At 43.0% G+C, this 13,439-nt stretch overlaps 1 protein-coding gene across 1 annotated transcript in view; it reads left to right on the top strand.

Annotated features, from left to right (window-relative positions):
• The window catches only part of ATP6V0A2 (ATPase, H+ transporting, lysosomal V0 subunit a2), a 54,090-nt gene that overhangs the window by 40,166 nt on the left and 485 nt on the right, over positions 1 to 13,439 (top strand). Inside the window, exons 14-19 of the mRNA XM_006865366.1 lie at positions 684 to 802; positions 1,973 to 2,183; positions 5,983 to 6,102; positions 6,646 to 6,765; positions 8,999 to 9,116; positions 12,746 to 12,917. Coding sequence (XP_006865428.1) covers positions 684 to 802; positions 1,973 to 2,183; positions 5,983 to 6,102; positions 6,646 to 6,765; positions 8,999 to 9,116; positions 12,746 to 12,917 — 860 coding nt within the window. The remainder of the gene's footprint in view (positions 1 to 683; positions 803 to 1,972; positions 2,184 to 5,982; positions 6,103 to 6,645; positions 6,766 to 8,998; positions 9,117 to 12,745; positions 12,918 to 13,439) is intronic.

Genomic DNA, 13,439 nt, shown 5'->3' with positions numbered 1-13,439 from the left:
AAAAAAAAAAAGTTCATGGAAAAAGAAAATGAAAAGGTAATAGAAAATTTCCACAGACCTTGTGAAGCCCCCTTGTGCTATCCCGTTGATCGATGTATGCTTCCTTCTCCCTAACGCAGTTTGTGTATTATAATATTCGAGGTTTACGTCCTGGTACAGTCAGTTACCAGGAAATGTTCACAGCAGTTTCCTGAAGACTTAACGTTTGGGGCCAGATTTACTAACACCTTGTGGCCTTGTGTTAAGGAAGGATGTGGTTCTAGAATTAAGTTATCAGGAACCCAAGAAGAAAGTCTGTGTGTATGTATATGTTTGAGAGAGAGAGCCCATGTTGTATTTTCTTTTTGCTTTAAATAGTTCTTTTAATTGTATGTTCATAGGATTCACCTGTTTCTTTCCTGTGCTTTTTCTTTTTAGTATTCCTGTGCATGAGTCAGTAAATAATATATTGTTTAATTTTGCCTGTCTTTGATCTTTTATATCGATAGAATTTTTTTTTTTTAATTGTTTGTGGCCATGGTTTCAGAAAATAAATACATGTGAGGTTGAAGATGCAAAGAGGAGTCTGTGTGTTGTTTTTGCTTGAAATCTAGAGCTGCTTGGAGACTGTCACTTTCTTGAGCCTTGTCTATTTATCCTTAACAGCATAAGAGACTTTCTGGTTTGGTTTTCTTTCCCCTTAGATTTGGAACCTGGCCACAAATCGCCTCACGTTTCTAAACTCTTTCAAAATGAAAATGTCGGTGATTTTAGGAATTATTCACATGACTTTTGGAGTCACGTTGGGAATATTTAACCATTTGTAAGTATTAATTTTTTTTTTTTAGCAATATTTATCAATTTTGGTATTTCTTCAACTTTGATTCTTGATGGTAGATGGTATTGGTCAAAGACAGCCATTGTGGTTGTGATGTGCATGGTACATATGAATCTGTGTTGTGCTTTATGTGTGATTTCAAGGATTCATTTACTGAGCAAGTATTTATTGCTGTTATTGTTGTGTGTCATCGAGTCTGTTCCTACTCATAGTGACTCTCTGTAGGGTTTCCGAGGCTGTAAATATTTACAGGAGCAGAATGCCTCTTCTTTTTCCCTTGGAGTGTCTGGTGGATTTGAACTGCTGACCTTGCAGTTAGCAGCCCAATGTGTAACTCACTATGCCACCAACGTTTATAAGTGTTTACTGAGCACTTGCTATGTGCTAGGCACTGAGGATTAAGCAGTGAGGACAGAAAACACTTTTTACCCTTATGGAGATAATCGTCCAATGTGTAAATGTATATTTCCAGAAGTGATTTTTGTCCTAATCTTTATTTCAGAAATTAGAAAGCTTATTCTTTCCTTACGGCTATTGCTGTGTGCTGTTGAGTTGATTCTGATTCATAGTGATGACCCTGTGTGTCAGAGTAGAACTGCTCGGTACTGTCATCTTTAGGGACCAGATTGCCGGATGTTTCTACTTCAGAGTTTCTGGGTGGTGTAGAACCACCAGCCTTTCAGTTAGCTGCAGAATGCTTAACCCCTGCACCACCAGAGCCCCATAACTACATCTGATCCTGAGAGGCTAGTCAGTTCTCGCTGTCCTAACATCTGTTGTCCTTTTGGCTATCTCTGAAACACACTGGAACTATCACAAGGTAAATGGTGCCATGCTGAGTCAGCTGTTTTTCAGTCACAGAGAACCTGAGGTTAATTTGCTCTCTACTGCTCTCTTTGTCTGGTCCTGCTTGTGGGTTGATTAAGGATCTCTGATAACGTAGTGGTTACAAATTGGACTGCGAACCGCAAGGTCAGTAGTTCGAAACTACCAGCTGTTCCGTGGGAGAAAGATGAGGCGTTCTGCTCCCGTAAAGATTTACAGCCTCAGAAACCCTGTACAGGGTCGCTATGAGTCAGAACTGACTCCACGGCACACAGCCACCGCCACTTGTGGTTTGATTGGTTACTCTTTTTTTGTTGTTGTTAAACTTAGGCATTTCCGAAAGAAGTTCAATATTTATCTGGTTTCCATCCCGGAACTACTCTTCATGCTCTGCATCTTTGGATACCTGATATTTATGATTATCTACAAGTGGTTGGTTTATTCAGCAGAGACCTCCAGACTTGCTCCGAGCATCTTGATTGAATTCATCAACATGTTCCTGTTCCCAACTAGTGAAACCATTGGTCTTTATCCAGGGCAGGTAAGTAATCATCTTCTCCACACTCATAAACCTCAGATCACTTCTCCTGAGGCCTTTGTGTTGTGTGTAGCAGATCAGAACCCTGGTGGGTAGACCACTATGAGATTAGGGTGCTCCCCACAGACCTCTTGGGGGCCAAGGCTCTTTTCTCCCTGTGTCTGTTCTAAACAGAGGGTGTGGGTCCTGATGAGAGTGGTTTCGGGCCAGTTGCTCAGTATTCTTGAAACTCACTGCCCCCAGACAGCAAGCAAAAGTGGTGATGGATGCTGTATTGGTGGAGGCTCCCAGGGGCTTCCCTGTCCCCCATCTCTCCAGTTATTTAAGCCAGGTCTCCAGAGAACTAGCCACCAGACCACAGTACGTTGACCCTCTGGGAAAATGGTCCTTTACTTGTCCGTTTGGATGATGTTGCCCTCATGCATAGTGTGGCCACACACTGGCTAAGAGTGTGGGCCCTGAGCGCCAACAGCCCTGCTTGGAGTTCATGAGGGAATGCTTTGTTTTTCCTCTAATTTTATTTGTTTTGTTTCTGTGGTTGAGAATAAAAGTCTACACCAATTCATCATTTTCCACACATCCCCTTTAGGGACATTGAGGACATTCTTTGAGTTGTTCAACCATTCTCACCCCTTCTTCTGAGTTGTTCCTTCCTCATTAACAGAACTGTATTGTCCCATGAGGTTTCCGTCTATAATCTTTGAGCTTGCTGTTGGCAGTACTATCCCATATCGATACTTTATTTCGCTTCCTTCATGCTTACTTAATTCTCTTTATTTTTCTTGTATGAAACCACTATGTGGTGACCACAGCTAGAACCTGGGTCCTCTGCACAGACTCGTGTGGTCTTTACGAGATGGTCAGTGAGTTCCTGCTAGGGAGACTTGGTACACGTGGGTCCTTTCCAGAGGTCAGGGGTGAGATTGCTGTAGGTCTTGACGTCAAAAGTGGCCTTGGTGAAGTTTTATATATATTTCAGCTGTTAGATTCTTGGTAGATATATGGTTACCAAAGATACTCTCGCAATCACTTGTTTGTCTTTTCACTGTTTTAGTTAAGTTTTATGATGGACAAAATTTTAAACTTTTTCCTGAAGTTCTGTTTGCTAATTTTTTATGATTTGTGCTTTTGGTATTACATTAGATAATCCATCATTAAAAGCTAGACCGAGTAGTGTTACTCCTACTTATTCTTCTGAAAAATTTATGGTTTTTCTTTTGTATATTTAGGTTCTTGATCCATTCTGCATTTTAGTTTATGGTGTGAGGCATGTGTCCTGTTTCATTTTTTCTGCATGTGGAAACCCAATTTTCCCATCACTGTTTATTGAGGAGACTTTTCTTTCCCTGTCAAATGGAATTAGCATGCTTGTCAAAAATAAGTTGACAGTAGATGCATGAGTTTATTTTTGGACTCTCACTTCTGTTCCACTGGTTTATGTGTGCACTTTTACACGAGTACTAGGCTGTTTTAATTACGGTAGCAGTATGTTGTTGGTAGTGCCTTTGAGTCTCTTCCAACTCTTAGCAACCTGGTATAGGATTTCCGAGGCTTTAAATCTTTGCAGGAGCAGAAAACCTCATCTTTCTCCTGTGGAGTGGCTGGTGGACTTGAACTGCCAACCTTGTGGTTCACAGCCCAGTACTTATCATGTGGAGCCACTGCGCTCCACTGTAGCAGTATGTTGTTGTTGTTGCTAAGTGCTGTTGAGTCAGTTCTGACTCACAGTGATCCTTCCATGGGTTTCTGAGGAGTGGCTGGTGTGTTTGAACCACTGACCTTGCCATTAGCAGTCCAGCACTCCCTGTAGCTGTCTGATGGTGGTGGTGTGCCCCTTAATTGGTTCTGACTCAGTGACCCTGTGCAGGGTTTCTGAGGCTGTAAATCTTTACAGGAGCAGAAAGCCTCATCTTTCTCTCACAGAGACTCTGGTGGACTTGAATTACCGACCCTGGATTAGCAGCCCAATTTGTAATCCACTGTGCTCCCCAGGGCTTCTTTGTAGCAGTGTGTTGTTGTTAAGTGCCTTTTTAAATCCGAAAATTTGAGTCCTTTTTCCTTGTTCTTCTCTTTTAGCATTGTATTTGGGGCCTCTTGCCTTCCGTATAAAGTTGATTGGTTTCTCCGTTTCTGTAGAGAAGGCTGTTGGCATTTTGAGTGTGATTGCATTGACTGTATGGATTGCTGGGGGCAGTGTTCGATCTATTCCTAGGTGTTTTGTTCACTTTGATGCTATGTGAATGGAATTGTTTCCCTAATTTCCCTTTCAGGTTTCTTATTGCTGGCATATAGAAACCCAACTGATGTTTTTGTTGTTGACCTTGTACCCTGCAGTTTTTCTAAGTCCTTCTGTTAGCTCTAGAAGTTTTCTTACTGACTTTTAGAATTTTCTGTATATAGAGTCACATCATCTGTGAGTAGAGATCATTTTACTTCTTTTTTCCAGTGTTGTTAAGTGCCATTGAATAGGTTCCGGCTCTTAGCAGCCCTGTATAGGGTATCCAAGGAGGGGCTGGTGGATTTGAACTGCTGACCTTTGGGTTAGCAGTTCACTGCTTATACAGCTTCCTACTACAGGACTCTGGATGGGACTTCTCATACAGTATTGAGTAGAAGTGGTGGTAAGAGCTCCTATCCCTGATTTTAACAGGAAAGCTCTCAGGCTTCCCTCCTTAAGTATAAGGTTGGCTATTACGGTTCAGGGCGTGTCATATGTGTCCTGAATCATATTGCGAATTTCCCTTCTATTCAGTCATTTTATCAAACGTGCCTTCTCTTCCTTTGTTCTGTTGTGTTGGTGCATTATGTTGTTTGGTTTTCTCGTGCTGAGCTGTCCCTGCATTCCTGGATCAGCGTACAGACAGACAGATCATGTCCCTACAAGGGCATGTTGTAAGCACAGATATGTTGACTTTTGAACTCTTTCTTTAAAACACCAGCAGCTTGGTTGTATTCTGCCTGGTCTGTCAGTCGTTTTCATGTGTAGAGCAACATTCTCTTACTTTGTGTTCTCATTCCTCAGCTAGTCTTTGTAGGAAAAACAAAAGAAACAAAACCAGGAAGTTTGTTTGTTTTTTTTAAATCTGTTTATGTTTGTACAGGGGGGCCTTCAAAACGTTCATAGAAAATCCCCTTTTTTTTTTTTACTTTTTATTGTGAATTGAGTTAAGGTACGCAGACAAGATCATCAGCTTTCATTTGACAATCGTACACTTTGTTTCACATCAGTGATTGCAGCCCCTCCACCCCCCACAACATCAGTTACCCCACTTCCCCCTGGTGCTCCTATCTCCAGTCTACCCACCTTCCCATCCTTTCTCAACTTTGTCCTTAGGTAAATGCTGCCCTTTTGATTTTGAATGGTTGACCATTCCATGGTGAGCATATCTCCCCTCTGTATCTGTTGCTTGATTGAAAATTTGGAATTTCATTTTCTTTGAGTTACATTTTCCCGTGATTTTTTTCAAAGCCTCCTCATATTTTCACATTTGCAGCATTTCAGAAAATTATTTGCTGGACGTTGGATTCTGTTTTGTGTTTTCTTCAGATTCCTTGCCAGTCTAAGTGGTAGCACTGCCGCGTTGTGTTCTGAATGTTCCTCCTCAATTCTAGAACCCAACGGTGAGTTTAGGGAACGAAAGAGAAAACTCAGCTAGCAAATAAGGTTCGGCCAACATTTATTGTACATTCCTTGCTAGTGAGTAAGGTGAGATTGTATTTTATGTCCACTCACTGAGTCCAGTGTACTGACAGCGCTGTGAGCCACGCTTGCATTTCTAACCGGTGTCGCCTGCCCAAACAGGAGCACGTCCAGAGATTGCTACTAGTGGTCACGGCCTTGTCTGTCCCCGTGCTCTTCCTGGGAAAACCACTCTTCCTGTTGTGGTTGCACAATGGACGCAGCTGCTTCGGAGTCAGCAGGGTGAGTGGCAGGGGAGTGCTCAGGGCAGTGCACAGCCTGTGGTTCATTAGGAAAGGAGCCCTGCCCGCAGCCCCAGTCAGAGCCAAAGCCCAGGCTTCCTGGACTTGGCATTGGCACGTTGCGTGTTATATAGAAACAGGCCCTGAACCCTCTATTCTCTGGGATCATCAAAAAGCTGTGGCGAAATTCTTAGAGACAAGTTTTCAGAATTAAAGACTGGATGTTTCCCTTACGCTTTTTATTTCCCCCCTTGAAAGCATTTTATTTGAATAGTTAGAAGATGCTAGAAAACATGGAAAACACAGCAAAAAGTGTTCAGTTCCGCCCCTCTTTTCCAGGGGTAACCACTGATACCATTTATTGGCACGTGTTATTTCCAGACTCATGGTTCCATGTATGTCTAGTTCTTCAGCTCCTCTTAAAGAGCTTGTTTTATTCCCCACAAGCCCAATTGTGAAGGGAAATGAAGGGAGTACGCATAAGACTCTGTCACCAATTTGTCATTGAACTGCACTGATCATGCCCTCCTCCGCTTGCTGACAGAGTGGCTACACCCTGGTGAGGAAGGATAGTGAAGAGGAGGTGTCTCTGCTGGGAAGCCAAGACATCGAAGAAGGAAATCCCCGAATGGAGGATGGCTGCCGGGAAGTGACCATCGAGGAGGTAACTTTTCCAGTAATGGTTGAGAAATTGACATCAGCCCACTGAGCTCTCAGTGATAGCCATCCTATAATAATTCATAATTTGCTAGTAAACTGGTGTCATCACTAGAATATGGGGTCCTGGTGTGGTGTACTGCTAACTGCAAGGTTGACAGTTCAAACTCACCAGTTACTCTTCAGAAACTTTATACAGGGTCACTGTGAGTCAGAACCGACTTGACGACACTTAACAACAGGAGCAAATATAATACAAGGGTTCTTGTTGTTGTTAAGTGCCGTCGAGTTGAAAAGTATTGCCTGTATGCACAGGCTTATTCCAAGCAAAATGTGTTTGAACATGGCTGTGATCAGTGGATGGTTGCAGATAAGTTCTCTCATTAATTCACTTACCTTGGTCTTATTTTAGAGTGTCTTCAGAAAAATAGACAATCCAAACAGTGGCTTGGATCCAAAGGGTTCTGCCGGGCCAGTTAAATTCAAGGTAGAGAGGTCAGCTCAAAACCTTATTGCAACGATTTTATAGGATTCCAGAGGAACGTTTTTGATAGATTTTCTTGAAAGACACAGGATAACCACGGGACTTACTATGAAGAAGTTTTAAGAAAATGGAAAACTGCATTGGTGAGAAAAAGGCCAGGAAAGTTTTGTCAAGGAATTTTTCCCATCACGATAATGCACCTGTTCATTCTTTGAGGGTAGCAAGGACTGCCCAATAGGAATTTGATTGTGAAGCCTTACCCCAACCTCCCTACTGCCCTCATCTTGCTCCTTAAGACTTCTTTTGGTTCTCCAAACTCAAAGACTGTTTCAAAGGAACATGATTTTGAGTTCTGTGAGAAGACCAAAACTGCTGTTTTGACATGGTGTATATGAAGAGTGCAGAACTTAGGGAATGGGTGGTAGAGAGGCAGCACCGCCTTCAGAAGTGTACAGGCCTAGTGGAGGACATGCTGAGAAACATAGTTTCCCACTTTGATATATTTGTTTAATAAAGTTGTTTGTGATTTTGTGGCAATGCTTTTTGATTTACCCTTGTGTGAGAGTTTTGTGTTAACATCTTGTTTCACATTAAACAATAGGATTGTTCAAAAGTGTGTGAGCATTACTAGTTAGACAGTAAATGACTTAAAGTGTTAAGAGCATTGCTTTCAAAAGATTCTCGTACAAGTCAGCTATTTTGTATCTGAAAGGAAAGAGACCCAATTCGCACTAGCTTCAGATAAACTTAGTGGCTCACATCAGCACGGAAGTACAGTTAGTCTCCACTCAAGGAGACTTGGTTGAGTTCCTGGGTCGCTGATTCCGAGAGGCCTTCTCACTGCAAGCTTACTTTATAGTCTTCAAACCAAATTGTCCCAAGGGTATTGGAACCTTGGCCACGGCTATCTTTGGGCTTGCTTTCTTCAGTCTTTAAAAGCAGAGAGGTGGGAAGTGCTCTTATAGCTAGTCACTGTTAGGAAAATTCTTGAGGCAGTGCTGTGATTGGCTTGTCAAGGGTCACATGCTGTCCTTGGGCCAATAGCTTTGCTTGGGGCAAAGGGTTGAACTGGAGAAGAGGTTCCCCGCCCCAAGAAGAGAGACATTGTTCTGGGTAGAAAGAACATGCCCCCTGCTTTGTTATGTTTTATTTTCTTGGAGACTTGAGTTGGCCATCCAACTAGGACGAAGTATCATTCCTTATAATGAACTTCTTATAATTATTGTGTAATTTGATGGTTCCATTTTGAAGAGGTACTCATAATTTCAGATGATCATAGAGAAACAAAAAGCAGAGCCTAGGAGCATGTTGGCATCATCTCTCCGGATGATGTCCTGTGGGTCTCCAATTGTAGATGCTCCCATCTATTCAGCATGTGCATTTATTACTTTTCCTCTAACCTGTGGTGGGGAAGTGCTTATTTCTATCTGAGACTTTTTGAATTACAAGAATCTCTTGTGTGTCTGAGGGATATGACAGTTTTGACGATCACGGTTCTAGTCCAACCCACTCAGGTTACATGTAAGAAACTGAGGGTTGGGGTGAGGGGGTTGCTGGGGATAGGACAGTAGTAGTGGGGGGAATAGTGAAAGCTGTCAGCAGAACCTGAATTTTGTGACTCACAGTCCCTCTCTTGCCACTTTGTCATAAGCAGTACCCAGAAGTCAGTTCGTTTCCTGTTCGCCCTGAGAGTGGACGGACTCTTTGAATGGTATTCCTATAAAGGATCTAATATATGTTGTGTGATCTCTCTCAGTTTAATTTTGGAGAAATATTAATGACCCAAGTGATTCACTCCATCGAATACTGTCTTGGCTGCATCTCCAACACTGCGTCGTACCTGAGGCTCTGGGCTCTCAGTTTGGCTCATGCACGTAAGTGTTTGTTCACACCCGCTGTTTCCAAAGTGTGCCAAGGCACCCCGCACGCAGCACATCTGTGAGCTCACAAGGAACATGTGGGGCACTTCAGATGTTTAAGAGAAACAGCACCATCTTTCGGATACCCTGTGAACCAGCGTTAGTAAGGGTGGGTGGGTTGTTTTTTTTTTTTTTTTTTTGCTGTGAATTGGGTGATGGTTTACAGACAAGGTAATCAGCTCGACATTCAGCAAATTATATACTTTGTTTCATTTCAGTGATTACCATCCCCTCCCTGCAACAACGGTTATCCCACTTCTTCCCCGTAGCTCTCCATTTACAAATTATAGTTTGCAAAGGAACTAAGCAAAAATATTTGATGCATACTTACAAAACAAAAAAATGTATGTTCATTTAAATGTCCAAAGGATGCATTTTGCTAGCCAGCCTCCTCCCTGCAGGTCCACAGCCTTTCTCAGTCCCTGGGCCATGAGCCTGCAGCTGCTCCACCTCTCCATGCCACCGCCTCTGCTGTCACCGCTTTTCCAGCCAGGAGCATATGTTTCACTTACGCTCTTCCTTCTCGATGGTCCTCGGATTGTCTGTTCCTGAAATGAGCCGCCATTTTAGTTACCCATCCTCTACATTTACAGTTGTGACCATTGCAATTCATTTTGCTAACAATTACTCAGAATAAATCATAAAATCCTATCCCCATCCTCCCCCATCCCCTTTCACCAATCCATCTGGAAAAGAGGGAAACTATTCAGTGGGGATACCACCTTACCCCCCTCATTCTGAAACTAAGCTCATGAAAGCTTGTTAGCCAGCTATTTCATGTCTTTGTAGCCCCCCTTCCCTTTTTTTTTTTTAAGCTTTTATTGTGAATTGAGAGATAGTTTACATGGGAGAACATGCATCATCATTCAGTCGTATTTGCTTCCATTACCTGTGGGGTTTTTTTGGCGGGGGGGGGGCACGCAGGTGGTTGTACACAAAAACACTCAGGAATATATAATAATTTAGTCAACCAAAGTGGAGCGTGCACCCCCCCCCCCCCATTTTTGATATCCACTGTCTAAATTGTTTGTCCCTATCAGTCCAGTACACTGAGGAAACAAGCTTGTTCTTTGTTCTTCCTTGATATGAAGAATCCTTCCATTCTGGTTGGAATTTCAAGTCATTGCATTCATAGGCAAAAACCTAGTTCATCAGATTATAGCAATTTGCATTTGTTCTCAGTATCAGACATCTTTATCTTCCTTGGTTCAAGTTCTGGTCAACTAGTCATCCAGGTACTAGCTACAAGTTTGGGAGTTCACACACACCTCCCTACACTTCAGACCAGCTGGCTGCTTCATTCTCAGCCCTTGCCTTCAGGGGCTAGGTTAGTGCCCAAGGGCTCAGGAATTCACACATCTCCCTAAACTTCAGACCAGATACCCCTTTCTCTTTTTCTCACCTCAAGGTCAATGGTGTCAACTGAATGTGGCCAAACTCAGGCCATATCTTCATTGGTGCATTTCCCTCACATTCACTCATAGGGAGACCCTGGTGGTTCCCAGTGAGTATCCTGTCCTTCTCACAGGTTCCCTTTGAGTTTCAGTGTTAGGAAGGGGTTTTCCCTGATGAGCTGACCGTTCTTTATTTGATGCATCCGAAGCAAATAGCTTGCTTGATGTTCAAACAACCAGACAGTCTTTTTCTGCAGGTCTTTCTTGCAATAAGAATCTTCATGAATTTCTTAATAAATAGTTGTTGCGGGTGTTTGCTTTGGCTTAGGGTACCGTGAAAAGATTCCTGAGGGACTGAGGGCTTCAAGAACTGTATCTGTTTTATAACAGTTACTTCCTTCATGTATGCGAAAGGTTCTGCCTTGCAAATATGAATATTCATGATGTCAGCCAGTGCTGAGCAGTCGTTTGATTGTAGGCTGTCCTCCTTCTGCACTGCTCTGGGACACACAAGCTCCTCACAAGGGTTTAGTTCAACAGCTTCAGTCCCCAACAGCACAGTTCAGAATTCATTGGTTGGGAAGTTGGTTCCAGCCTATAACAACCGTATGTACAACAGAGTGAAGCACACTTGTTGCTGTATTTGAGCCCATCGTTGTAGCTACTCTTGTCAATACATTTCATGGCGGGTCTTGCTCTTTTGTGCTTACTGTCTGCTTTACTAAGTATGATGATGTCCTTCTCCAGAGACTGGTCTCTCCTGACAACATACCCACAGTACATGAGAAGAAGTCTCACCATCCTGGCTTCCAAAGAGCCTTCCGTCAACACAGTTGATTAACTGAGACTCAGCGCACAAAGTACATGCTCTCCTGCTAGCTTTTCAGTCCTCACAGTACTCTGGAAAGAGTCCAGGCCTTTCCTGATCAGTGGCCAGGCAGGCCTCTTCGCTCAAAGCCTGCCAGTGACCAGTGTCTGCGCATCTGTCCTTCTGCTCAGCCACAGGCAGCAGAGTATGTTGTGTGGTGCCTTTTTGTTTGCGAATTTTACTCCTGGGCCACTGAACAAAAATGGATAGTCACAAAATGAGGTGGCCAACAAAGATGGCAGTGCATCAAAGAAATACAAAGGGATGATGCTGGAAGTGAAATTTGAATAGAATGTTCTGGAATTCCAGAAGAAGTAGTTGACCCTGAGTATGTTGACACTGCTGACACCCTAGGACAACACAGCCAGAGGAATGTAGTGACAGCAGACATACTGACAAACAAGAGGGAGGTGTCGGTGCTAACCAGAAAGATGCCCCCTGTGGAAATGATGCTGGCAGAACTCTGAGAGATTTCAGGGTCTTCCAAAATGTCAGAAATGGATCTGATCCAATTTTAGAATAGAGTACGAGGGGACTTCAAAAAGTTAATAAGAAAATATCTTTTAATTCCAATTTCCCTAAGATGTTTTAATCCTTCTTGTGTGACAGTGTGCCAAAATTCTCGAAAAGATACTTGCTCCATACCGTGAGTTTAAATTATCCTTGATAAGATGTTATTATTTTTCTAAAGATTTTAAACACTGTAATGCTCAATGATAATACTTCAAAAAATAGATGCACTATTATTTTCCTTTCCCTATACATTTATAAGGAACCCTGGAGGCATAGTGGGTTATGTGTTAGGCTGCTAACCATAAGGTCAGCAGTTCGAATCCACCTGCTGCTCCCCAGGAGAAAGAATAGGCTTTCTGCTCCTATAAAGATTTATAGCCTTGGAAAAATCTTACACAGGGCCAAACACCACTACCACCATTTTTTTGGGAGATGGGCTTCAGATTTTTCCCAAGTGTCGGGTCTTCCTTACTGTCTCAGGGGTGAGGAAGGAGCTGGTTGAGTTTCACACAAGAAATAGCTCACTCATGTTTTGTACAGTGTATAAGTATTATGGAGTCCTGGTGTGGCGCTGTGGGTTCATGTGCCAGACTGCAAAGCCATCTGAACTGCAAGGTCAATGGTTCAAGCTCACCAGCTGCGCCTTGGAAACCCTACACAGGGTTGCTATGGGTCGGAATCGACTTGACGGCACTTAACAACAACATAAGTATTATGGGGCAAAAGTGGAGAATTTTCAGGGGGAAGCTGACTGGGGCAACTGACTGAAGTTAAGCAGAGACTCACTCTGGTCCAACCTTGTCCCCCAGAGCTGTCGGAAGTGCTGTGGGCCATGCTTATGCGCCTGGGCCTCCGTGTGGACACCACCTACGGCGTGCTGTTGCTGCTCCCTGTCATTGCTTGCTTCGCTGTCCTGACCATCTTCATCCTCCTCATCATGGAAGGGCTGTCTGCTTTCCTTCACGCCATACGCCTCCATTGGTGAGTCTGAAATGTTGCTTAGGGATTTAGCAATGAAAAAATACAATCCCCACGAAAATCAAAAGCTTTTGTTTAGGTACGCAGTCCCATTCCGAATAGTGGGATGTATGTTCAGATCCTTGTGGGTTAAATGTGTATTTTGTTATTCACCTTTTAGCACAGACAAAAGCAAGTTTACACTGGCAGAATGATAATAATATTTCATATTTGCGAGTTTATTTTGGGCCTTCTGTGGTGGCACAGTGGATTAAGTGCTTGATTGCTGATTTCAAGGTCGGAAGTTGGAACACACCAGCTGCTTCACAAGAGAAAGATGAGGCTGTCTATTTCCAACAAGATTTCCAATCTCAGAAACCCTATCGCTGAGTCACAATTGACTTGATTACAGTGAATATGTAGTGGGTTTGGACCTTGACAAATTGCTTTATTTTATTATAAAGTACTTCTTGTGGTTGTTGTTAAGTGCAGTTGAGTCATCTCTGACTCATAGCGACCCTGTTTAGGGTTTCCAAGGAGAGGCTG

The sequence above is a fragment of the Chrysochloris asiatica genome, unplaced genomic scaffold (genome assembly GCF_000296735.1).
Source record: "Chrysochloris asiatica unplaced genomic scaffold, ChrAsi1.0 scaffold00078, whole genome shotgun sequence".
Taxonomy (NCBI): domain Eukaryota; kingdom Metazoa; phylum Chordata; class Mammalia; order Afrosoricida; family Chrysochloridae; genus Chrysochloris; species Chrysochloris asiatica.
This window is presented reverse-complemented; position numbering and strand designations above follow the sequence as displayed.